This window comes from Tinamus guttatus, unplaced genomic scaffold, assembly GCF_059628265.1.
Source record: "Tinamus guttatus ecotype Peru unplaced genomic scaffold, ASM5962826v1 Tinamus_guttatus_pri_ptg000027l, whole genome shotgun sequence".
NCBI lineage: Eukaryota > Metazoa > Chordata > Aves > Tinamiformes > Tinamidae > Tinamus > Tinamus guttatus.
Window position 1 is genome coordinate 4,950,730 of NW_028288561.1, and position 27,734 is coordinate 4,978,463.

Consider the following 27,734-nt stretch of genomic DNA (forward strand, 5'->3'; position numbering starts at 1 on the left):
GGTTGTGATAAAAAGCTGGAAAACGTGGTCCATATCTCTGAAAAACACAAAATCCAAAATGTTACTCCCTATGCTTCATATGTAAGTGCATACGTATCTGCGACTTACCCTGTGTTTGCCTTTTGCTGTGGATAAAACTGAGGGTGTGCACAGACGCATATGACTGTCTCTGAGCACCCACCATATAGTTATCAATGTCAAAAGGGAAACAAGATTTTTAAGAGTTAACCAGAACAAATACTGTAACCTATATGCATATATATAGAAAATCATGCAGAGAATTCATATATGTTCTCACATTGCTTTAACCATTCTGTTAGTTTTTTAATCCCCCAATTTTCAGGGCCCCTGACCCTGGGAGAACTTCTGGATCTCACCTGGGAGCACTGTCCGAGGTACAGATGCAGGCAGCAGGTCCAGTGGACCTTTCTCTTGCAGATAGGCTGCATTAGTCACTCTTCCCTGATTTAGACAGTTAAAAGCATGTTAATCTCTAACAAAATCTAGCCAGAGACCTGATTTCTGAGACAAACAGGGAAAGGACTGAGGAGGGAAGAGTGAAAGGGGTGGTGAGAATTAAAAATACGCATTAGAATCCTTTAGGATCCATCTCGGCATCATTCCCACTTCAGCTGGGATTATTACAGATGCCACTGATGGAGTATGTGGCCCATTATTCTGAATAGAAGTCCAGAGACCCAGAGAAAAATTTAGGTGGCACCAGGTGCTACGTAGGAATAGTTTGGGCATGGGTGTTTCCAGGCTCAAGAGCTGAAGTTTGCTGCATTTTCTCCTGATGTGAAGGAGGGAGAGGGGCTCTGATACCTTCTTGTTACCATTGACAGGGGCAGAATTTGGCCTTTCAGTGTTCTCAGAAAAATTAATTTAAAAAGGATATGGAGGAGCTGTATCGTTCTGATGATGTATGAATACAAAACTGCTCTTGAAAGCGTATTTGGTCAGGCTTAAAAATGAGGGAGAAATTATAATTAGATATTTTTACTCTTTCTTTCATAATCTATTATTTCATTTTTAATCTCTTGTGCAGTTCAGTTTTTAATAACATAACTTTATAATCATTATTTTTAACTGCAGCAGAGGGGTAACTAGTGGAGCAGGGTTTTTTTTTTTCAGTGTCATCTCTCTCTCAAGTAATTTTTTTTCCTCTGGAACTTCAGGCTCCAGCTTTTAACATCCGCTGGAGAGCAGACAATGAGAATCCTTAACGTTGCCAGAACGCAGGCCAGGAAGCAGCATAACTCTTCCCGATCTGCTTGCTGGATTATTACTTGAAAGCCAGCAAATGCAGCATATGTGCATGCCTAAGGGAGGGGTTCAATTACCTGAGATTCTCTGCAGATATTAGCAGTGTCTCGTGGGGAAGTCTCATTTATTATGCAGAATAAAATCGCTATGGCACTGATCATATGATTTGAAGGCTCAATCCTGAGGCAGCACTACTGAAAGGGGAGGTGAAACTGCATAAGACACTCTGTTCAGACAGCATGAGGCTGTGAGCAGCACACGAATTTTATGCACCAGGCAGAAGGATAGCTGTCGGATTGGTCTGTTCGCTGGGTAGCCGGGGAACTACAGGAAAGCTTTATTTCTAGCAAGGCTGAGCTTTTTCACGATGCATCACTGGTGATACTAGAAAAAAAGGAAAACTGCTGCTGCGTGAGATTAAAAGATACAGGCATTGATAGCTACGGAAGATGACTGTGAAGCTCACTTGATAATAACCTAATATACCCTCTCAAGAGTGAATCTAACTGCTGGATGGCATTGGTTTCAACAGACCGTCTGGAAAGTATTGCAAAAAGGATGCGTGTTGTAACGCAGCATTTCACTGACAGCAGAGCAAACTAGAGGAGAACTTCTACCTGCATTGCTGACATTTAGGAAGAATAAAACAACAAAGCATCTTGGTGCCAGGATTCCTTTTTTTTTTTTTTTTTCCCCCTGAGTATTGGAGAACGATTTTTTATTTTCCCCTCTGAGGAAAACACCAACCAGAACTCAGAATACTGCAGACTTTCCAAAGAACAGGCATGGTACAAAATGTGATTTTGGTGTTTTTCCGCAGGCGACTCAGCCAAAGACCTGCTGTTGAGGAGCTAGAAAGAAGAAATATACTTAAACGTGAGTATTCTTTTTCCTTAAACATTTTTTGTTATATTTGTTTACCCCAGTGACTACATTCCTATAACATACTCTTTTTCAATAGTCAAAAATCATTCATTCTTGGCATTATTTTCTGTACCTAAAAGTTTTCATTGTGTGCATGTCCTAGGTTTCAAATATTAGAGGAATCAGTTTACACTTTGATAAAGACATGCAATTTCTTACAGGAATATTATAGGATTTGTCCAAATACAGGCTTTGAAATATTTTTATAGTGAATATACTGTTCTGGATGTATCAGAAGGGAGGTAGTCCAAGTTTCATGCAGTGTGATGAGAATTTGGATTGTCATTTTTCATGATGTGGAATATCACTGCAAACCAAATATTGAATACCATCAATGCTTAAGAGGAATGGACAAGGCATGCTTGCAGAGGTGGGATTTTCTAAGCAAACACATTTAGTCAAATCATTAAATACCTTCCTAGAGACAAATCAAAGTGAAATCATTTGGAGATATTCAAGCTTTTAGAGAGAGAATTCCAGGCCCTAACAGCTGTCTGCTACTGGGGCCTGTTGCTCAACATCCTTCAAATAAACGCAGGTTTTTTTTCTAAAGATAGGTGTTCTTACCTGAGAATCAGACAGAGCATGGACATATTCCCTTTCCTTAGATGCATCGGGAATCCTCTGAGTGATCTGATGGACACAGAGCTTTTAAACTGTCTCCATTTAGGTCTCAGGAGAAAGGGGAAGGCCATCTACGTTAAGGAAAACTATATTGCTGCTATTATTTTCATGAACAATTTGGTGTTGAAAGTCAAAAAAAAGAATGACGTAAAAAAGTTTCTCATCGAACAAGCAGAAAACGTAATTCCTACATGTTTAAGTCACATAGTCAACACTGCCATACAACGCATGCGTTTAATTCAGATTTAAATCTTAAAAGGATTCTAATTAATGAGAAACAAAATTATCTACCGTGTTACTTAAGATCAAATATCTCAGAACTTGAGTGACATTCTTCATCCAAGGGTTTCTTCAGGTATTTAACAGGTGTTCAGTACAGAACATTGCTTTGACAATAGTTTTGTTACATAGGAAAGCGTAATTATTTTTCCAAATGGTTTAGACTCAGAAAGTTTTTTTTTAAAAAAAAACATAGAATTATTTAGGAAATAAGCTTCTTCTAAAAGCAAGCAATATTAGATGCCACTAGCTGAGAGGAAAGCAGTAATGTAACCAAATGGTTCAGACTACTCATCTTTTCTTTCAATAGAAAATAACTTATGCTATGGAAGTTACTGGGAATTTCATTTCAATTTTAACTCAAAGGAATCCTACAGTCAACTTACTTTTAAGAATTTTCCATACTATCCTTATGTACACTTTGCATGTGGTTAAATTAGGTGTATTTGACACATACACATAGCTAAATGAGAAACAGAGTACATTTTTGGAAAGGTAAATGTATAAACTTGGCCTAACTTCATCTGCAGGAAATAAAAAGAATTAACCCAAGATTTGGGAAAATGTGGGCTCATTTTTTTTTTTTTTTTTTTTTACAAGTCAGTGCCTAAGATATCTTTTCAAATTCTCTTCCTTCTTTTGTTTGTTCGGGTTTGTTTTTTTGGGAGGATAAGGAAGAGCTGATCTCTTCTGAAAAAAAAAAAAAAATCTGTTCCTTCATGTTTACTTTCTGAAGTATGCTGCTTACATCCTTAATCTGGGTTAAACTGACCAGCTTTAATAATAAAAAAGTTTGAAAACATTCATATAATGAGCTTAGAGAGAGAGATAAAGCGGAAAGAGATAAAGCAGAATTAAAGATATGTCCTGAATGACAGCTAAACATACTGGTCTAGATTTGTATTTTATTTAAAGACCTCTCCACATGGTGCAAATTTCTTGACTTTAGCTTAGCTGCTCAGGCTTTATTCAGGTTCAGCTGAGCTCAGAACCACTTACTTCTCTACAATTTATCTTTTCCATTATATAAAAAGCTAGGAATCTTATAAAGAACTAAGTCCATCACTTTAATGTGTCAGTAAGCAATCTTACAAAGCTGGATAACTCTAGATTCAGCTTTGAGTGAATTTGGAAATTATTATCTCCTTTATTAGTAAGGATTTGACATTCTTGTTATGGAACCTGGACCAGGTCTGACCTTACAAAGCCATAATTAAGAATACACTGCACAGAAACCACTATAATGTCCTTCAGGTGATACGGTCTGTCATAAGTTTCCTAACATCTTTAATGTTCACATCAGCTACTGCTAATGCAAGCCATGCTACCCCAAGAGATGTTTTAAGGACTGATAATACATGTTTGCAGAAACCTTTCAAAATGAGATGCATATTCCAAGTCCTTATGTGCTGCTATTATATTATTTTAAAACAAATCTCAATATGATTAAAATAAGTGATGGTTCTTATTTCTGTCAGAGAGGTATTTCTGAAAAAAAAAAAAAAGTAATATTTTAAAAGAAAACATAAAGCTAAAGCTTTGTTACAATTTTCATCTTCTAAGTCCTCTCACTTTAAGTACAGAAATACTGACATTCCCCACAGAGCACAATATCCAGGTGAACTAAAAAAATCAACAGCCAGGTGTTCACACATTCAAGAAAGCAGCTTCTCCTAAATTAGACTGTACAATTCCTCTTCATTCTTAACACTAGGAATTGCTTCAGGGTCATGCAGAGCTAAGAATTCCCTGAATAACTCAGAGTAGCAAAATGAATTATAGTACTGCACATGTCACTTTATAATTGGGAGAATATCTCTACTGAGATTTATAAAGTCAGCCCTCACTAATGAATGGAGCTAAGTGTAGGCAAAGTGGTGCTGATGGGAAAAACTCTGTTTTCTCTGTGTAATTATGCTTAAGCTCTGTAATGCCCTTGGTAGTATTTTTTAGCAACTCTTGTTTTATTTTTCCTAAAAGAGTATTTCTTACATTTCCGCATTTAGTATTTTCTTTAAACTGGGAATAAGGTCTAAATCTGAGTGAATGTCTCAGAAATAGGACACTATATATACTATGCTTATTACAATTTTGAAGAGCTTTCCACATTTTACAACACATTCTGCTTTATAAGGACACCTAATGTGTCCTTTTAAACATTCCAGAGCTAAATAACAGCTCACACAGGTCAGCACTGATCATTAACTTTACATGTTATATTATCTGTTCTAAATTTGTATGCCTCGCCACTGAACTGTAGTATAGCATATTGTAGTATTTTAGATTCATTCAATTTAAATTTCTACTATACCCAGTTGTGACTATGCTTTACTATGTTACTTTAAATAGATACTCATAATTGTGTTTCAGTGTAATCTAATAAGCATAAAGGAGAAAAATAATCCACTACTAAAAATATCCTTTTTGGAAACTCATCTTCTGTTCTAGTTTCTTTTTAAGGCATGCTAAAAAGCCTATGTAGGCTTTAGCTCTGAGAGCATCTAGTGCAAGTGGTATAATATATTTCAGTCATATCTAGAGAATCTCAGAATGGTTAAACATTTTCTCTGGGTCTTCAGCTTTGTTCAGGTCATGGGCTCAAATCTTAATTTAGTAACAGATAGTACTAGAAATAGCGATGCCATTAACTCGTATCCCAAGGCAAAGGATATATTTCACACAGTGTTACAGCAGTCTAGTCTATTTTTAGATCCAGTGTGTAGGAGTTATCACGGCTTGAATGTTAATAGGCACAACACACAAAAGCAAGCTGGCTTGGGTTAGAATAGAACATTACAAAAGGGAAAGCTATGAGAATAAAGAGGTTTTAATGTTAAGTGACATATTTTGAATAGAAGAAGGAAAAAAGCATGCAAGTAATAGATAACTATAGATAGATATATAGATAAAAAACAGTGTGACCATCTAAATACGTAGGTCACACAGGGAAGACTATACTTTCCCTGAAGCTCCTGAGATAATCTTTTCAGCATCTGTAGCAACCTAATTGCTTCAGTTGCAAGGAGGGTAACAAATGATGATTAGTTACGGAATATTTTGATTTTTCCTTCAAAAATGTATCTATCTGAAGAGCTGGTGTGGCTGCTGTTGGTTATCAAAATTCTGAAACTGGAGGTTAGGTCATAGGAAAAAGAAAACTGGCACAAGGACTTCGTCCTCACTGAAAAGTAACTACATTCTAGCAGAGATCCAAAGACGTACTGATCCAACAATCTGGACAAGAACTATCTATTGATTTCTCTGAGCTATAATTTTTATCACATGGAACTTTGAAAACCTCTGATCTTCCTAATGAAGAAAATTATTTTTTTTTTAATATTCTCTGCAGAACGAAATGATCAAACAGAACAAGAAGAAAGAAGGGAAATCAAGCAGAGACTGACAAGAAAGGTAAAATCTTGCAATAGCTTCTATTAGTTTTATAAGTTTAGCAAAGAAAATAAGAAAGAACCTAGACTAGTTACAACATAAGCCAGTTATAGAGATCATATTTATGCAAATATCCCTTAGCTTATATCCTCAGAAGTCTCTGGGATAACGGTACCTAGTAAAACAAACTTTAAAAAATATCTAACATCTCTCAGATGCATGAGGAATGATAGAATCTTTACACAGAAACCTTAAATCAACAAATGGATACTTGCTTGCACACTGCATATTTTGCAGCTCTACTGCTATAAAAGCAGTTCTTCATTCTTTGTGCCATCAGTGCCGGAGCTGACTCCCTGCTGAGCCGCGACTGTGCTCCTGCAATGTATTTCACTTTGCATCTAAGGTGTTGTCAAAATCAGAGCTAGATCTTGTTGTTGTTTTTTCCTAGGAATCCCTCCTGGAATTATAAGTCAAATATTACAATAACTTGCTAAGCCCAAATTGCAATTGTTACAGTTGGACCCCAAATTGCAATTGTCACAATTGGACCTGTTCTTAAAAAGAAGATTTATTGAAATGTTATTAACATTTGTTTAATTTTACCAAACTTCTTATTGCAGCTAAACCAGAGACCTACAGTTGATGAACTAAGGGACAGAAAAATCCTGATTCGATTCAGTGATTATGTGGAAGTGGCTAAAGCACAGGACTATGACAGACGAGCAGATAAACCATGGACAAGACTATCAGCAGCAGATAAGGTACTGACATAATTTAAATTAATCATCAGGGCTTTCTACTTGCTTTGTAGATAACGATACATTATATTCTGTATGTAATAACATAATTAAACAATATCATACTGTGTTAATGGCTTTGGACATTCACCCTGTCTCCTACACACACCATGATTGGTTGTTAAGCAGCAATCACACTGACCAAGACATGCTATCAGAAAAATAATAATATACATATATTCTATATGTTCATATATATTATTCTATATATGTGTATGTATTTGTGTATATATTGTTCTATATGTTCATATACACTATTCATACTCCACATCTGGAGTATTGTGTCCAGTTCTGGGCTCCACAGGACAAGAGGGATGTGCAGCTGCTGGAGAGAGTCCAGTGCAGGGCTACGAGGATGATCAGGGGCCTGGAACATCTGCCCTACGAGGAGAGGCTGAGGGAGCTGGGCCTGTTCAGCCTGGAGAAGAGAAGGCTGAGAGGGGACCTGAGCAGTGTCTAGAAGTACCTCAAGGGAGAGAGTGAGGAGGATGGTGCTGGCCTCTTTTCACTGGTGGCCACCGAAAGAACTGGAAGAAATGGCCAGAAACTGAAACACCAAAAGTTCCACAGGAACTTAAGGAAAAAATTCTCAAGTGAGGGTGACAGAGCACTGGAACAGGCTGCCCAGAGAGGTTGTGGAGTCTCCTTCTCTGCAGATCTTCAAAACCTGCTTGGACGCAGTCCTGTGCCACGTGCTCTAGGCGACCCTGTGTATGCAGGGGGCTTGGACCAGATGACCTCTAGAGGTCCCTTCCAACCTTCAGCATTCTATGATTCTATGATTTTATGATATATAAAAATACATATTTTGCTAAATTACAAAGGACTAAATATTTAAGAACCTGTAAAAGCAGCCCAGTGTGTTCCTGTTCACCAGCAGTTTTCATTTAAGCAATTATCTCATTTTTATAGCCCTGAATTTTTATCATTATTCACTAAAAGATAAAATATCTTTTCTTAAGGCTGCACAATGCTATGAATACAGGGGACAACAGAATCCCGCTTCATATATGCAACTTGCAATACACACCATCTGATTTTCATTCAGAAATAATATGCACAGAGAATTGTATAAAAGTCTGTTTACCGATTTCTGGGCAATCTTTCTTGATCTTTAGTATATTGTAACTATAATCGCATTAAATATACGACTAGAAGGACAGTGATTTTATGTCCCTTTCAGAATTACTTCTAGGCAGAAGCGATCAGGTCAGCCTTCAGTAACAAATGATGAACAACATCCTATCAGCAATGCATGGGGCCCAAATTTTCACCGTCTCTGTTGGTCATTGCTTGCCTTACTGTGTCCAGTACCTACTATTCCTACTTTACAAAACTTCTATTCCACTCTGTAAGTCTGCTGTTTTATAATACTAATAAATACAAAATTATTTATTAACCTTATTTCATTTTTAATTTCTAGGCAGCAATTCGTAAAGAGCTAAATGAATACAAGAGTAATGAAATGGAGGTACATGCATCAAGCAAACATTTGACAAGGTAAGTTTTCCAGCTATTTATTTCCATTGCCTTCTAAAAAACTCTGAGTTTTGAATATGCAGATTTTGTTCTCACATGTTGAAGTAGGAACAGAATATGCACAGGAAGCTTTATTTTAGAAGTGAATGGAAGCACTTCTTTCTCCATTCAGAATATCGTTTTCTGAATTGTTTTGCTTAGATTAGTATCTACTAATAGATGCTAATAATACCTAATAGATCTGCTCTAGTGAATTCAGCCTGTAGCTTTTAGTAGCACTTGAATGTTGGTCCAGTTAAGAGGAGTGCAAACCCCCAGATTTTTCAATAGCAGTCTAGCAGAGGGAATGCTGGCTTGGACACTTGTTGCTCTCTGAAAGATTGGCCACCACGAAGGTAGGTGTGAATCTAGCACTTGTAGAAAGTCCCAACACTGATCACAGCTACTGCCTGTGGAAATCCAAATGCACAATCCTAACAAGCATGAAACCACCGGGATTTTGAAAGAGGAAAAAATTGCAGAGCTGATTCCATAAGCAGTGAAGTAACTCGTACAAAGACCTTGTTACTTACACAAAAGAAGTATTCAAATAACAATCAATTATTTCCTATAATTTCTATTAGGTCCCCTTAGTTAGTCCAGTTGCTCTTAAAACATAATTTTAGGAGCCGTTAGGAGCACAGACCACTCTTCCCATATATGTGAGCCCTCTTGGGTGGGCTTGCTATTAAAATAAGCTACCTAACATTATACTAAAAACTTGGTGTCCAGTCTCATGTTCTGCAAGGTTAAACTTCAGCCACACTTGAGGCCCCTATTTCCATGTTCGTTTCTGAACATGGAATGAAGCCGATTCTAACCAAGCTTTGGATGCTTAACAAATGGATGATCTAGGCAAATAACCTAGAGTCGATGTAGGTTAATCTAAATGTTATAATTAATTCTAGATTGTCAATGCAGTTGCCAGGGTTCTTTTGACATTATAAGGAAGAAGTTCAATATTTATGACAAAAATATCACTAGACTAGAAAGAAATACAGGAAAAAAAGGTTGGCTGCATATTAAGTGCAGAAGTGAAAGGTACCTTATTCAATTAAACTCCTCAGGTAATTTCAATTAAGTGGATTAAAACAGAATTTGGTCCAGACATTAGAATTAGATAGCCTTACAATTTACAACTAGTGTTTACAATTTACAACTAGTGTTAAGATGCTGCAAATGGTTGGGACTTTAATTACGTATCTCAGCCAGGAAAACAAGCCTTCAGAGCAACAGTGCTATAGTTCCAGACAAAATCTGAGAAAAGAATACATATTAAACCAACAGTACTTCATATCTTCCAAAGCATCAGCTCAACATTGCTTAATTCAATGATCATGGCACAATAGATATTACTACAAACAATAACAAACTGCGGCCTAATTCCAAAAATAAACATAAAAACAAATCCCTGCACATACAGTTGCATTTGCACTCTAAACTAATTGCAAACTGGAGCCCGAGGACTGTAACTGAACTATAGCTGTGACATGCAAGTGAAAAAATATATTTATACTGTTAATGACATTTAAACAGAATGCTTCCAGACGGACTTGATGATCTTGAAGGTCTTTTCCGACCATAATCGTTCTAAAGAAGCACTATTTTTGTTAATGGAACATTAATTTTCTTTATGAATTCTATTTTTTGAAAATTTCAAAGTGGTTTGAAAAATGTCTCTTCATTTCTCCTAGATTTCACAGGCCATAGAAATTTTCTTCTGAGAAGAATCTGTCTTTACTTTTTGATACTGCTGCTGAACACGTATCAGGGAATACAGAAGTTTTTCCCTAACGTTCAGTCCAGGATACCTTGATGTTGTGTGAAAGAAGGACTCTGCAGATGAAACCTCTGCAGCATTCAGAGATGGAAAAACCAGAAGATGTACTTCACTCTGAAGCCAGAAGAGTGATGGCCTGTGGAGTGGGAGGATCTGCTGAAAAAGACTGGAGTAAAGCTGCTTGGAGGAACCTACTACTCTCCTTTAACATTTGTTTTAAACTGTTTTGCAGTCAATCTGGAAAAGGAGAGGTTGTGCATGTACAGGCTTTACCATTCCAAGGCCTCTGACATAAATGGACATGACATACTGTCATTCAGTATTACGTTGACAAGACATTTTAAACTTACCACGATTAGTTTGTAAAACACTTAAGTTCATGTCCTAAAAACTAATTTAATGTATTATAATTTCATTCTTTTTTATATAATGTCTAACAAACACAGCTGCAAGCATTTTTGATTCCTGTTACTTTTGTTCTTTAATTAAATGACTACTTATTGCAGGAAATGAACACATTTCTTTAAGCTCTTTTTTTTCTGGGGACTGTTGGGAAAGGAAGAGATTGCAATTTGTATGTACCAGATCATATTCTTCTTTACCAACACACAGAGTCTTCAAAAGAATAAAGAGTCCCATCCGGCAGAATATTGGATGTTTTGGAAAAGATCCTAAACAGTTTAACCTGACTGTCAATTTATACTAGCTCTTTATACTAGCATTTATCTGGTTCTCTAATGGACAATTAAATTCACTGCCATTGCCATTAGAAACTACTAAATCTGACAACCACAGATGAACTAAGGTAAAAATATATTTTCATGTTTAGCAAACAAGTTCCTGCATGTGCAAAAGTGTATATACAGTTTAAGGATTTCTTGAAGGCAAGAGAAGTTACTCTGTGAGAATAACAAAGCATATAGGGTTTGATAAGAAAACTGCAAAGCAAAAGTGTATATACAGTTTAAGGATTTCTTGAAGGCAAGAGAAGTTACTCTGTGAGAATAACAAAGCATATAGGGTTTGATAAGAAAACTGCAAAGCAAGACGTTCTAATAATGCTTGACATCCAGAAGCATTTGAGTGTACTGATCAAAATATTTCTAGAAGTAAAAAAAATAGAAGAAATGCAATGATAATTGGTAATTGTTTCTCATGAGGCAGCAATTAAACGGAATGGTTTTAAGAGAAAAAAAAGTCTCTGCAACAGTTTCAGATACTATCATTTAAAAAGATTTTCAACAGTAAAATTTTACAAAGGCTTCATCTCTTCCAGCTTTGTTGCATCTGGTCAATGTCTTTATAAATTAAAGGTGCTAGGGTAAAGACTTATGGCTGGACAGTGCAATTGCATTCCTCCACTTCATCATGACACCTTCCTAAAAATAGTAGCTGTATTATTCTTCCAATATAGCGTAAACAGTAAGAAAAGAAATTGAGTGCACTTTTTAAAAGCTTGCACAGATAAGGGCAAACAGTGTTTTCATATAGAGTTGAACAAAACAATTTAAACCAGTAAGAGATCTTTATCGTCTCATGAGGTCCATCTAGTGGAGACAGCAAGTGAGCACATGCTCAAAGGGCCCATCTCTGAGAACAAACTGTGTGGAATGGGTGCTACCGGAAATAACGGAGGACACATCAGGAGGTCCATGATTTATGGACCACTTATGGGACAGAGAAATTGCATGGGCAAGCCAAAAAAAGAATAAGGAAAAAAAAACTGTTAAGTATGACCAAAGATGCAGACAGTGGTGAGATTCGGCAGAAAACATCTGCTGGATGTTTTCAAAACAAACAAACAAAAAATTATGGAAAAGTCCTGAGGGTAGAGGGGTTAATTTAACATCATATATACTTCGGTCATTTGTTCAAGGAAACCAAGGCTCAAAATATGCTGTAAAGTTTAATTATAAAATAAAGGCTATAACATAACTGAGGAACTGTTAGTCAGAAATTGGATAATGCAATTGGATAACTGTGGTCATCAAACGAGTTAGACGAGTGTGCAGCATCCTCTTCAGGCTCCCCTTAAAAGCTCTGTTAGGGCAGTCCTGAGCTCAAGATATTAAGATGCTGGGTTGTTTACCTGGAGTCAGTGTCATCCTAAACAGGGAGCTCTGCACCATGCAGACAAGCTCTAAAACATGCACATTCTCTAAGTTAGTCTCCTCAACCATTACTTCCTCTTCATCAGCTGTAAATCCCTCTTTCCTCATTTCTTTAACAGAGCCTAAATATTAAATGAAAAATATTAAAGATATTGTTCTAGACCTGAAAAAATTGAAGAGTATTTGCAGCATCCCAAATAAAGACTAAAAGGTTGCTGAAGAACTTTGAAATACTATATAGTTTGGGTTTTTGTAATGTTAAAAAATAGAGAAATATTAGATTATATTTCATGTCTTAGACATAAAAATCCTGAGACTATATGCAAATAGTAAGACTACTACATGTCTAAGCTATTCAGTGGAAGCATCCTAGTTACTGCCTGACAGCAACGGAGAAGAGTAAATTATGAGTCTAGATACATGGAACAGATATTAGTATATAGGATATATTTCTGAGTTACAGATATCAGGCCATCTTGCCAGCTGTTGTCATACACAAAGTACTTGCTAAAAATAGATTTTATGTTACTAGAATGCAAAAATTATTACAGATTTAAAGCAAGATGACAATGATATGGTTGTACAAAAAGGAGACAAACAAGACAGGTAAGTTTTTCCTAACACATTTAATACAGATACTTGCAACACAGTTCAACGATATCCCCTTTACAATTTTATTTTCTGTTAGAAACTCTTACTGAAGGTCTAATACCACAGATTAATAGGATAGAGCTCTTAGACTTTCTGACAATATTCTGAATCAGATGAAAAAGACATTCTGTATACGCAGACCCAAAACATGGATTGCAAGAGACTATTTTTAGCTGAAAGGCAGTTAAATAAACTAAAAAAAAAGACCCTTTCAAAAATAGCACTTTGCTAAAAATCCAAAAACGTGCATATTTTAGCAAATTTAGTAAAATAATCCCAAATCTAACAGAAGAAATCTTATCTACAAAAGATTTTAATCACAGAGAGAACTATTCCATTACAATAGTTTGATTTGATTGTAAAATTCGAAACAAAGCAAAACAAAACAAAAACAACCCTCCCCTCCTCCCAAAAAACCCTAATCATTAAATTTTACGTTTTTAGAAAAAGTCTGTTTATATTCACCTTGAACTTCAGGAAAGTATCTGAAATCATTACATTAGAACTTTCTGTCTTCTGATAGAAATAGTGTCTGCAGTCCTCTGCGAACATTAAAGAGCTCCTCTTCTTGCTGTGCACAAAACATTATTTATCACACATTTTAAATAAGATCCCTTTAAAAATATAATACTGGCATATACTGTTACATTAATATACTTTAAATATGGTACTTTTCCTTTCCCTGTTAAGATTCAGCATATTAAGACCCAGAACTAATATATCCATGTCTATTTTAATTATCTCAATCAGATAAGTTTCCAGTATAAAATATCCATATCTACATTTTATCTCAATTGCTCTTTCCATAATGCATGAAAAACTAATTTTTAGTAAGTCAATATGCTAACATCTATGCTTACTTAAAAATAATAAAAAGGAATATTAACTCCATTTACCATTTCTTTAAGAAGCTTCTCTTGAAGTCCTTTCATATCTTCTTTCATCAGATGCATCTATAAAATATACTGAATGCTTTTTCCCTGTTCACAATCATTAACATGTTTTCAACAAGGCAATTACATCCCTAAATGGTTTATAACTGACAGAGAAAGAGATGCACAAGCATGCACCAGCCTCAGGAAAGAGAGGTTTGTGTCCAATTTGTTCTTTCTTGGATGATTAACATTGGTAAATGAAGCCATAGAATACAGTATAAACATTGCAGCAATTTTCCTAATAATTGCACAAGTCTTCTAAGGGGTGAAATTTAGCCCCAAAAAGCTGAACACTGCTACATTAAAGGCTATTTTATGATAATGAAAAACTACACAAATACCTAGGCATTAATATAGTGCTGGGGACAAAGACATTCTTTGGGGGAAAAAAAAAAGTATCTACTGGCACAAAATGAAATAAAAAAATGATCAAAACCAACACAGAAATGAAAGCTTGTCATACCTCAGAAGTAAAAATACGTTCCTCATAATCAAGAGCATGGTAGATGTTTTTTTCAAATGAAGTTTTAAGAATCTGAATTCTACGGAAATAAAATGCAGTTCAGACTACTTTGCTACATATAGATAAACCATGCACAACATGCATCCCTTCATATGTAGTATATTAGTACTTAAAAGCATGGATAAATATTATGATCATTATTACTGTGGAATATTGCAGTAGATGCATAGACACTTAGATGGATACTAATTACATTTCTAAATTCACACAGCTTCTGTATTTCTAATAAATGTTATCTCTTCTTTATGGAGGACAGCAATCACACAGAAAATATTCCTTGGCCCAATTCATGCCTTGAATGAACACAAAATCACTAACCAGCATTAATGAAGTCTACTAACCTCTGCTGCTCATTTTTCATGTATGTAATAAAAGTATGTGCATGTTTTTTCCAAAAGTTCTAGAACAAAAAATATAGAAAGAAAATCAGTAGAAAAAAAGGTTTTATAAATGGAAATTGAATAATAACTAATATGAATAAATCAACTTGCTATCACAGGCTCAGTACAGAATGGATAGATATTATAGAGTCGCCACAAATGCTTAAAAAAAGAGGGGGGTGGGCCAGCATAAAAAGTTATTTCAGCAAGATAAGGAACTTCAGGAGGCTTGTTTTCATGGAATGAGTACAGTTTCAAAACTACAGAACAGAATATCCATGACATTTTAATCATATTGTTTAAGTACTGTGAGAAAAAAACCGTCATGCCTTGAGAGGAAAAAAAAAAAAATCCAGTCATGTGTTGACATAAAACATATTCAGTAAATGGTGTAATCAGATCATTAAAAGTAGTAGTTTCATCTAAAAAGAAAAATATATAATGGTGGCCTAGAAATTCTAAGGGCATGGCATAAGCCAATCTTGACATTCGAAAGAAACTATTTAAAATTTGACTTAGTGTATATAGGTACATTATGTATGCCTAATGTATGGCTTCCTGTGAAGCAAGGACAGAATTAATAATTTAAAGATTATATGGAAAAATACCATACTCGAACCCCTTTTTTCCCCCCATGATAAAATCGAGTACAAACCGAAAATTCCTTTTCCAAATTTTTCAAAGACTGAGAGTCTTTCTCAAAATTCTCAAGCTCCTCAGTGATAGCAAAATGAAATTTGTCCAGCTGCCTGATCCTATCAAAACAAAGTTACATTTAGAAGGTATTTGTTACATCTAAAACGTATTTTAAAGTTGATCTTTTGATAGAGACCTGCATTCATGAAGCTGATAGCTCATTGTTGCCAAATGCTGGTGGGCAGCTCTTAATGATTGCTTAGTAAAATGATCCATTTTCCTTGATCGTCTCTAGAAGGACATGTTTTAGAATTAGTGTCAGATTATTTTCACTTTAATGAAAACCTATTAATATATTCAGCATTGTAATTATTTAATATTACAGGTGGTTCAGAGCAAACCCAATCTTTATTACATTATCTCATCACAGAATCATAGAATGCTGAAGGTTGGAAGGGACCTCTAGAGGTCATCTAGTCCAACCTCCCTGCACACGCAGGGTCACCTAGAGCATGTGGCACAGGACTGCGTCCAAGTGGGTTTTGAAGATCTGCAGAGAAGGAGACTCCACAACCTCTCTGGGCAGCCTGTTCCAGGGCTCTGTCACCCTCACTGTTACCCTTTAGGAAAAGCTATTTATTAATGATAGATTAATAAACATAAGTTCATATGTTGGTGAAAATCCTATTTTAAACAGAATACAAATTATTTGAAAAACAAATGTATGCTTTCTCTGTTTTCAGGAAACCTAGCATGTGATGTGTGTCTGCAGCTGTCTTACATGAGTGAAAGCATTATTTGGGCTCAGTCTTCCTTTTCTGTAAGTTTCACAAACTTGTCACAAGTTTGAACAACTGAACACCAAAACACAGTATACTGATTACTTTATCTAAATAAACTTGCTTCTCGCAAGAGAAGATAAAAAATAAGGCAAATCACAAAATGAAAGTGCCATTATCTAGCAGGAATTGAAAAAAGGTTTAAAAGGAGTCCTAAGTCTGTAACTTCATAGCTTCTATAGGCACTTAGCTATATTCATATTCTTTAAAGCAAATTCTGTAATACAATACAAGTTATTATTTATATGCACCTATACCTACAATTAATATTATATGTGAAACGCCTTGCCTGGATTTTTCTAGTGAATTCTGCTTGGAGCTTCTGACATATATTGATAGTTGAACAACCAGATTCCCAAGTCTCTCCATCCAAAACAGGCAGATCATTTACAGATAGAGTAGATATGCTCTTAGACACTTAAAAAAAAAAAAAAGAAAAGTCACAATTCAGTGTTAAAAAGCATCATCCTGTCTGTATTTATACGAGGAACCACCAAGCTGCTATTAAAATATAAAGCTTAGTTTCACCGCGTAAGTGGCTGATATGCTTCTATTTTCACATTGCATTTCTGATTTTTTAAATAGAGACAATTAAAGTACTTACTGTTGGTATTATTTTATATGTAAATTTTTATGGCTACTTTTTAATGAATACTTTAAAATAGTTATTTTAATTTTTTGCATAACTGCACTTTAAATCAACTTTAACTCAACAGCTAACCTCTGTAAGCAGTATCATCATCTGGTTTAAATAATTTTCTAGGCTGCATCTTTATTTTGTTTCCTTTCTTTTCCTCCTGTTTTTTTACTTCTACTTCATCAGAATTGCTTTCTGTATCACTGTGGTACCTTCGTTTGAGAAACGTACATACAGTCGGTCCTTTAATATAAACAAGAAGACAATGTTTACTTTTAGGATTACTTAAAACAAAGGCACTGAAAGCCAAAAGAGATTTTCTTCCCTTCATATCAAAAGTCTAGGAGCAGGTGTCCTGGCTTTGAAGTTCCAGAACCATATAAAAGAAATAGTGAGCACTGTATTTATAGAAGGCATGTATGAGTACTTGTAGTAAATAAACAATGAAATTCAAAGGGAAAAGGCAGCTCACTGGTCCATGCAAAACTGGCTCCCTAAATAAAATTCATACCAAGTCGTATTTTCCCAATAATCCAGTTTCCCACTGCTTCATTATCGGGGAAAGTGCTTCTTGATCCATCTAACTCATAGTAGAAAGACGCTGTATGCTGAAGACAGATTCTCAGTTTATGTAGATAGTGGGAGGTATTTAAAAAAGTGAAAGAGCATTAAGATTGATGTGAAAGAACAGTATCAAGTCAGAAAAGGAATAAAAATATGAAAAAATATAAAAGAGAATAGGATTCAAAGACTTGAGCTATGCTTGCATGCCAAAGAAATGCTTTTATTAAATATTACAGACACACATAGGAAGACTTTTGTGTTAAATTAAACATTTGTACCAGACTCATGTATGGGACCACAAGGTTCTTCACACCAGGACTGCACTTTACTTCCACTGGAATTTGATAACGGAGATAGAGGCAAAGAATCCTGAAAGAAAAGTCAACGCATATTAGCTTTCGCACTTTAGAAGTCTGCATCAGAAATCCATATTTATGCTGCTTTAATCTACACACACAACCAGAGCAAGGAAAAAAATACTAAATGAATTTTAAATAATCTTACTATATAAAAGAAAAAATAAATCCTTCATCACATTAACAAGTACTGATAGCAAAGAGTCAAGGAACCAATAAAGTCTATCTCTTCTTAGTTTAAAAATAAAAAATATTTCTTAAAGGAGTCATTAGTGCTGGTGTTTTGCTATAATAAATATTCATGAAAATTGGTATGAAGGTACAGTAGTTCATTTGCCAGTATTACAATAACTTCTATATTAAGTACCTTAACACTATGACACCACATTTCCACTCTAAGAATTTCTGCATGAAAATGTCATAATTCTTTACAAACTGGTTTGTTAGTAAAAGTCAAAAAGACAATTATCATTTGCAAACATACTAATTATAACTGGTGTTGATGAGACTCAATTCTTTTTATCCACACAAAAAAAAGTTTAAGTATGTAAGACAGATTTATAATACCATAAAGCAGAAGATATAAATATAGAAAAATAAATTTAATATAAGATAATGAGATCAACTGTAAAGTGAATATAATATAGGAAAAGGTGCAACCCTTTCCAGAAAAATGAGGGATGTAGTAACGTACTACTTTACTTCTGATGATAGGTTTAGTGATATCTTGTAGTTTTTCTTCAAGAGGAAGTTTCTCTGAAGAGCACAGCTTAAGACTTGAATCTTCATTAGCTTCACATGTTTCAGATACTGATCCCTCCGCATGTTTTCCACCAAGAGCTTTATACGTGTTTACTGGAGTTAAGCTGAGCTAAAAATTAGCAAATAACAAAACCATAATTGAGAAAGTATGCACGAAAGTGTACTACAGCTAACAGATTAAGAAATAATAATGAAATACTGTATTTAACTGAAAGATTAAAAATAGCAGCAGCAGGAAAAATGCATATTTAGTATGAAAAGAAGAAGTATTTAGAATACACTGAAATTGAGATAAAGATTCTTTTCCACAAAGAAGTCCTACTATGAATATTGTCCAAGAATCTGCACAAGGCAACTGCCAAGCTTTTTTCTATTTGTAGAAATTCCAACTGAATTTGTCAGTTATGCCCAGCGTATGGATGGAAAACAAAAACCATTTCAAGACTCAGATGAATGGAACAGCTTTATTTAAAAAGAAATTCTGAAAAAAAGAGTAGCTTGATATTCTTACCAAAGATGCTGCATTTAGAACAGATGAGAAACTTTTATTTCCAAGGGTTAACTTTTGACCAATAGCCCCAGGGGACTGATTTAGATGTATAGCTTGAGTATTCTTTTTTTGTGGACAGAGATTGCGTGGAGAGATTCCTTCCACAAAGTTCAAGGATTCCATTTTTTCTGGTGTGGACTCTTGAAGCCCAGGTGATCTTTCACTAGATAGATGGTCTTGTGTAAAATCACCCTCTGACATTCTTTCAGCACCTAGAAAACAGTTATTTAACTGTGAGCACGAGGAATGAAAGAAATAATAGTATGTTAAAGCCAAATATTGTTAATCGTCCAAGCTCTTGGCATTTACAAGACTCAGTGCACAAAATCTGACTCTACTGAATGATTGGTCTTTTTTGCCATACTGCGAACTGTCTGCATCCTCTACTTCAGCAGCTACCAGATGAATTCCAGTAACCTGCTTTCACCTACATAATGTGCTTCTGCACTTTGCCGATGTCAAATAATTCTACAAATCTGTAACAATGTTAGTGATATCTTAACATATTTTCTTATATTATGTGGTATACACATTGAATTGTAGGATATTTCATGCTTTAAAACCATAAAATAAATATAAAACCGTGTTACTATGATAATCCTCATTTAACCTCCGACTTTCTATAAAGTATCTCCAAAACTTACAAGCAAAATACATACATCTCATTGCCTCAAGTGATGTAGGACTTTCAGATGAAGGCATTTCAATTTCTGTTGGATTTACGGAATTATTTGATTTAATAAATGCTTTATGTGGATAGACTTCTACTTTTTTCTTTGGCTCCACTGATACAATTTTCTGTAGTTCCTTCTGCTGATTCTTATTTTTCTTTTGCCCATTTATATGTTCCTATTGAAATAGAGCATTTACAAAAATATTACTTTTGAATGTATGAAAGGGTGTAAATAGGTAAAAATGTATTATCTATGTGTACTGTTGATCAAACAGAAGATCCCCAAAAGAAAGAACATTAAACGGATATCAGATGTTCTAATGTTAATAAGTATTCAATATATTTAATTTGGTATCCAAATTTCTAACCAGTGAATTTAACAGACTTTTCCATGTATATTAAAGTTTAAGCCCTATGATGTTAGTTTGTATATAAAATTAATTTTAAGAAGCTGGATACTTACCAATATGGACATACTCAAGCTCACTGAAGTAAACATCTTTGTACATCAAAATAGGTATAGTGGGATCAAAAATCACATTATGCTCTCAAAGAACTTACCTTTACATTGACTAGCATCTCCCATAAAAACAGTTTGAAAAATGTCTGTGTTAAAGTAAAGGACATAGTAGTTCTTTGGAGCAGAACAAAAATCAGAAATAGAAAGTGAATTACTATTATCAGATCTAAGGTTTAGGGTAATAGTTAGGACTAGGAGGGCAGCATAAACTGAACGTTACAGAAAATTCAGTTCAACTTGTTCATGCTCTGCACTCAAATTTCAGAATATACTTCGGAGACACTTCAGAAGGCGATTTTTAGGTATACAGTGCAACTATTTACCTGTGCTTTTGATTTCTCTCTCTTAGTGGTGCATGGTGAAGACAATTTTTCACTCTCTGACTCTGAACTCGAAGGTTCCTTGTAATTTTTTGCTAATGCAGCTTTTCGAGGACGCTTTGGTCTGGTAGTTTGTTCTATCATTTCACTAGTTTTGTCATTTTGCTTTTTACATTTCCCTGTCTTTGGAAGAGTAAAAACATCTTCAATTTACATCAGAATAACTGCAAGTATAAATTACTTAGAATCCAGTATTTCAAAACAACTAAACAACACATTCTCAGTTATTGTGCAAATAATATTGTGCAAATAATATTGATTAATTCGTTAGTGAAAATGTTTTCCTTATTCTCCAGATGAAAATGATCTAGTTTAGCAAATCTAACAAATAAAAGTACCAGTTATGGTATTAAAAGGCCCAAAACAGCCTAGAAAACCAGCAGATTATGTCAAGAAGTTATATGGGAAGTTATAGAATAGAGATTATTAAGGTACAAGTACTTCCATTGATCTTTGTTGGCAGTTCTACAACAGTCACAAAGCTTTTCAATACAAATAGGAATTCCTCATTTAATTTTGCCCTACTCCAGATGAAGTTCATTTTGCATAAAAAATTCATCTGCGTAAATAATTACATCCAAGCTCAGCAGAACACGTAGGTCTCTCCAAAGAAGTACCTAAAATGATGGAAATACCTTCTAAAGACCTCTGAGAGGTAGTGTCATCTATACAATTTAATGCTCGATGAGCACCTCCTTCCACACACTGTTGGAGGAAAGAGCAAGAAATGCTAGGTATAATACCAGAAATGTAAGGTTGGAGGGATAGCAGCAATATTCCCTGTCTCCTGAATAACAATGTAAGAAAGGATATTTGTGTTGTGTTTCTCAGCCTCAGGGGAACCCTACCTCTCCAAAACAGACACTTTGCATGAGCATGTTTGGTGACATTCAGTACAGAGATACATTTAGTAGAAGAGTAAATCAAAATTGGGAACTTCAGTGTTTGAAATTCTATTCTGTTTAGATTTATGTGGACTAGATACCACAGAGAGTGACCACATCTTCGTATTCATAATATGTATTTATATAAATTACTAAAATTATATAGATTTGAGTAACTATGACAAATCTTAAACCGATTTTGTAAAAGGGGAGAGGCTGTTTTCTGATTTTAAACTATGGCCTTCAACCATTTACAAGCATCTTCCATTAAGATGCTCATAATCAGTTGTATTTTATTAAATCAATAAGTTTTGCAATTACTAATCTTTATTAATCTAATCCTTAACATTATGCTTTGCAAAAATATATTCATCAAAAAAAACAAGTCCCAAAGCTATTAAATGCAATTAAGCATATTACCCAAATTAAAATCCTCACTGAAAAACTAATGACATATTCAACAGAGAAGGTGACTATTAAAGAGAAAGTAGTCATAATCATATTTCTAAATAATAAAACTTCCATGAGCAAATTACAATAAGCACTGTAACTCCCAGCTAGTATTATTATTGAAATACAAACTAAAATACTAGAAAAAAGAATATACTACCTGAAAAGACCTAAATGGATTTTGCAAACAATTTGAAATAAGCATAGAGAAATTGCATATACTTATGCAAAGTAATTTAAAAAGCAATTTTTTTGGTAAGTTATTTTGAATATCTATTAAGTTATAAGTTACAGTCACCTTTTTCATATTTTCTGCTTTAGACAAATCAACCTGGCATGGAGGTTCAGGGAATTTACCTGCTGTTAAGATAAACAGTGTTAGAAGTAGCAGCAGAAAAGGTAGATGTTTGACATTTACATTTTAGCAGTAAGACTATGGAGTCACCTTTATTTCCACAAACCTGAAACTGCTTTCAGTGCATTATTTAAGAAGTAAAAGCTTTTTCTTAAAAGAACAAACAAACAAACAAACTTCTCTGCCCCCCAACTCCAACTCAAAAATGATTAGAACTATTTCTAAAACTCCTTGTGACTGGAGGTAAGACAGTAAAAACATGTTGTATATTTAATAGCATATTATGCACTGCAGAGTTAGCAACTGTGGATAAATTTAATATATCATTCTTAAGGAATATAAATAAATCTTACTTTTTTCTGTGCTCATTGATTTCCCTAAGTTTTTACTTCTACTGTAATCAACCAACTGTGGTTTAGATTTTCTATTTGATTCTTGCAGCCAACTAATGTCTGTCTTGCTGTCATCACCTTTGTAGTCCGTATCTGTGTCACTAAAGAGATGCTTCCTGTTTCGATTGTTTTTAGTCTATTAAAAAACACACACACACAAGGAAGACCATTTAAAAATATACCTTTCACTTACACATGCGGTATTTAAAGGCAGGAAGAACAGATAAACTGATGCACAAAAACCTGTGCCTTACTTTTTTTTCTCCTTCCGCTTCAGCGCTAATTTTACTTTCATATAAATTCCTTAATAAAATGAAAAAAAAGAAAACAAAGAAAACTGTGAAGAAAAAGATCAAAATTGTCTAATATTTTTTCTAAAGCTTTCTGTTATTCATACACAGGGATTAAGGATTTAAATAAAACTATCGATTTTTGTTTTCACATCCATTTCAAGAAAAACTGTTCACCTAAGTCCTAAGGGAATATCTTATGTTCTAGAGACAACCAGACACACATAGTAACAATAAAACTTTCCCTCTTGCAGGCTGGTTATTAATGAAAAAATCATCCCCTCTTTCCAGGACACTGTATCCCTACAGCATTCCAGGAAGAATGCTGAAGTTTTCTACTTCATGAAACACACTATCTCATTTTTATCAGCTTATGGACAAGTTTCCCACAGAAACACTTTTAAATAGCTCAGGATACCACTATTAAAAGTGATAACATCTCAACTTGGATGTCACCCATACACTCCCTGGACTGGCATACAGGAAGGCTGGGCAATACAGATTGTTCTGGATGATAATCAGAGTGGACTAAGACACAATATTCCTACCCCTTTTTGGTTGGATTTGTATGAATACTCAGTTCAGTAACACGTAATTCTTGGACCTGAAAATGTAAAAAATAAGTGAGAAACAACTAAAAATTTTCAGTCAAGATATTCTTTAAACAAACTTAGAATGATACTTTCCATCTCAGAAATTATTTATTATTTATTTATAGAAATTATTTATTTAGTAAAAACCAGCAGGAACTAAGCTTTCATATCTTAAACTTAATAGATTAGTTTCCAATCACTTTGCCCACTGCCAACTTCTACTCAGCAAGCTCTTCACAACAATAAAAGGCCCAGTATTGTCTTTTGCTTTTATCTTTACTAAATTTTTATTTTAACATCTAAGCAAAAAAGTCTGTAAGAAGAGAAGGGAAGGCAACTTTTACCATTTCTAATAATAGATTAATGCTCTTTCATTCTCAGTTCAGGAATACACTGAAAAAGATTCCAATGGCCAGAACTTTGCGCTAGTGTACATTATTAGATATCTAAAAAATACACAGACATTTATACACACAAGCTAGAGATAAAACAAACTTACTCCAAGCTTTATTGTAGGCTCATCAAGCCCACTGATGTTGAAGTTGTAGATATCATCCCTGTCAAATAAGCACACAGAACATTTCTGTGGGTGAATTAATGATCATATCTCAAAACAGATAGGAAAAATTGGAGATTTTGTTTGAAACTGTTTCAACTACTCGCACAACATGACCTGCAGCTACATTAAGAAAAGTAGCAGTTTTCAGGTTTCTGTTCTGAACTTTTTCCTATACATAAAATCACAATTTACACATCTGGATTTGGACTCACGCATTCAAACAAACTATCATCTCAAAAAGCAAGCTTTTCCATGTAAACATATGAAAAAAATCTAGCTGAATTTCAGAGTCTCTCATATCTGATGAGCAATAATACAGTAAGGCACAAGAAGACAAGAGCTGGTAGAAACTAAATGTACAATGTACATTTTCATTCCTTAAGGATATTCAATTCATTGAATCTTTTTTGCCCAAAGGTATGAGGATTCTTGTTGTCAGGGCTATTTCCTATTTAAGGACTCTACAGTCTCACTTAGTCCAGCTTGTTTACAACATCATCTGCCTCCTAAATTTGTAGTATTACGATATTGAAAAGATTCCATACTCAAAAGAAATTCATTTAATAACATGAAATTTCATTATACAGTATGTAACTAGGAATAAATTTGCACTTCCTTCACTAATATAAATATTATTCCCATATGCCCATATTAATATTATTCCAGATAAAAATATTAAAAATATTTTCTATATACACACCTATATATACACACACCTTATGTCATATTAAACAATAACTTCTACAGAAATATTTAACATTCATTTAACATTTTATATCCACTAGCTGTCACTGTATTTTTACTTTTTACATCAAAGTATTTGTGAAGCATTTTTGCATACTTGTGATAAAACATACTCCAATAAAAGCAATAATTTTAAGTATACCTTATAGACACTGAAATGGGACTTATGTAAATGTGATCTAAAAGAAGCAGGGATACATTTTTTAAAACAGTAATTAGAACATATGCATTAAAATACTGCTTGTATAAGTAAAAGCCTTAAAAAAAAAAATATCCTGGTGTTGATAGCATAGCCTAAAAATAAAACTTATGCATTATCTTCCGAAGGTTTTCTGCTTCAATTTTACACAAGAAAAATGTCTTTTCACATTTCAAGACTGAATTTCAATAAATGATTTTTCAGAAGAACTCATGCAAGTCTGAACTAATTCATCTAAGTCTTCTTCTCCACTATAGCCCAAATGCTAAGAGCAAAAAGCTACCTCAAGATAAAATTTAATAGCTAGCCAGGCACTACAGTACTAAAACAAACAGCTTAACAGGGATTTTCAGGAGCATTCATTATATCAAGCTCTTTCATTTTTGTTCTAGAAAAAAAAACATTCTCTGACCACACCACTATGCTGAATATCCTGTCTTCAAATCCCTACCCAAAGCCTTTTAAAGGCAAAGTAGTCCAGCAGACTCTCCATTCCTTTGCACTTATTTACAACCAAACTGTAAAAGAGAACGTGGAAATTCTATCCATCCTAGAAACAGTACCTGTAATATATGACTGACTTCTCTTTAAAAACATGTTAAACTGTCCACCAGTCAACTCTTCAAGGACAGAACTAAGAACTTTGGGTCAGGATTGAACCTTGAACTAAAACAAGGAGTCATCCTTACTGGGGCACATACCTTATGTAACATGCATTAAGTGTCCCAGCTATTTCCTTCCCATGAGAAGTGCTGTCAGTGAGCGGATGATTGAAAGAGCATTTTGACAAGAGAATTTCTGACTGCCCCTGCAATGATCTTAGCTATTGGGACTCCTAGTCTCCCGCACTTTCGCAGGAGGTTTACCAAAAGCTAACAAACAGTTCTGATGAAAGCAGAATGTGAAATACCTGAAAACAGAAGCGAAATCATACACAAAGCCACATGCACAAACACAAAAACATAAGCACCTAAGTAGTTCACATCATACCTGTTATAACCTGATGAGTCTCTAGATTTGCCTTTATCATCAATCTTTTGTTTATATCTGTCACTGATGTTACTAATTAGTAGTTTGGTTGTTTCTTTCATTTCTTTAGACTTTGTTTTCTGCAACAATATTTTGTCAGATTTTTAACTTCGAACCCATTCCACAGAAGGACAAAGTTGCAAAAGGACTGCAGTCTCCCCAAAAATCACCTGATTTCAATAGACAGTCTAACTCAAGTATTAACTCACATGCCTCTGGGAATCACTGTTCATTCTATGTGTATTGTATGAAAAAATAAAATAGGAGTCAGTTTTTATTTATTTATTTTAAATAAAGCAAATCTTAAGTCATGGAGAAAGAAAAATTGTTTTACTTGACATTACTTCACTCTATATTAGTGGAAGCTTAATGTCAGATAATTATCTGACATATGTAAAAATACATCTTCAGAATTTTGAAATATTGAATATCTGGCACTTTCCTTAATTATAAATGAATGAAATAAAAGGTAAGAAACTCACTGCCTTTGATTGCTTATGATTTGCAGTCTGCTTTCTAATGGAAGTATCAGCTTCCTCTTTTGCATTCTTGTATTTTGTAAAATCAGAATTCAACGATGTTTCAGACACTCTAGCTGAAAGGAATGTTTTAAATTATGTTTCAACAGTAGTCAAAATATTAATTCCTTCTGTACTTAACATTTTCTGTTCAACATGATTAATACTGTTTGACTGTCCACTCAGTATTTTCAATTTTTTGCCCTCATTGTGTCAATTTCCTTTTTTTCTTCTTTTTCCTATATGCTTGTTTTTCTGGAAAGCTACTTCCAAAAATTGAGTAAGAAGCTTTTTATTTCACAGCTCTTTCACTAAGAATAGAAACTAATATGGAAAGACTTAAAAAAAAAAAAAAAAAAAAAAAAAAAAAAAAAGAGTACTGGGCAATATTGGGTTAAAAACTCATCAGAAACATTCTTAGCATTCATAACAATTAACAAAATACGAACATAACCTGGATGGGATATATTCCCTGATGTTGGATTTAGCTTTTGTTTGTCCCAAGTCATTATATCGGTCTCGGGAACAGAGCACGTTCGTTTTTTCCATGTTTTTATTTTATCAAAAGAGTTTTCCAAAAGACCAGGCAACCTAACAAAAACAATACCATCCTATTAAGAACG

At 34.4% G+C, this 27,734-nt stretch overlaps 2 protein-coding genes across 4 annotated transcripts in view; one reads left to right on the plus strand and one right to left on the minus strand.

The window, feature by feature from the left end:
- Positions 1-11,095, plus strand: part of PHACTR3 (phosphatase and actin regulator 3) — a 99,045-nt gene extending 87,950 nt beyond the window's left edge. For all 3 annotated transcript variants that reach the window (XM_088528887.1, XM_010226131.2, XM_088528900.1), the window contains exons 9-13: positions 2,087-2,142; positions 6,443-6,504; positions 7,107-7,247; positions 8,707-8,783; positions 10,496-11,095. In XM_088528887.1, the coding sequence (XP_088385013.1) occupies positions 2,087-2,142; positions 6,443-6,504; positions 7,107-7,247; positions 8,707-8,783; positions 10,496-10,511 (352 nt within the window). In that variant the 3' untranslated portion in view covers positions 10,512-11,095. The remainder of the gene's footprint in view (positions 1-2,086; positions 2,143-6,442; positions 6,505-7,106; positions 7,248-8,706; positions 8,784-10,495) is intronic.
- A 2,706-nt stretch (positions 11,096-13,801) lies between these two features.
- Positions 13,802-27,734, minus strand: part of SYCP2 (synaptonemal complex protein 2) — a 28,230-nt gene continuing 14,297 nt past the window's right edge. Inside the window, 21 exon segments of the mRNA XM_088527647.1 lie at positions 13,802-13,914; positions 14,240-14,296; positions 14,742-14,820; positions 15,143-15,201; positions 15,837-15,936; positions 16,014-16,108; positions 16,946-17,073; positions 17,378-17,536; positions 18,136-18,226; positions 18,911-19,084; positions 19,487-19,737; positions 20,185-20,374; positions 21,042-21,221; positions 22,731-22,789; positions 23,141-23,315; positions 23,434-23,482; positions 24,018-24,073; positions 24,562-24,619; positions 26,555-26,673; positions 27,076-27,188; positions 27,557-27,702. Of these exon segments, the coding sequence (XP_088383773.1) occupies positions 13,843-13,914; positions 14,240-14,296; positions 14,742-14,820; positions 15,143-15,201; positions 15,837-15,936; positions 16,014-16,108; positions 16,946-17,073; positions 17,378-17,536; positions 18,136-18,226; positions 18,911-19,084; positions 19,487-19,737; positions 20,185-20,374; positions 21,042-21,221; positions 22,731-22,789; positions 23,141-23,315; positions 23,434-23,482; positions 24,018-24,073; positions 24,562-24,619; positions 26,555-26,673; positions 27,076-27,188; positions 27,557-27,702 (2,410 nt within the window). The 3' untranslated portion in view covers positions 13,802-13,842.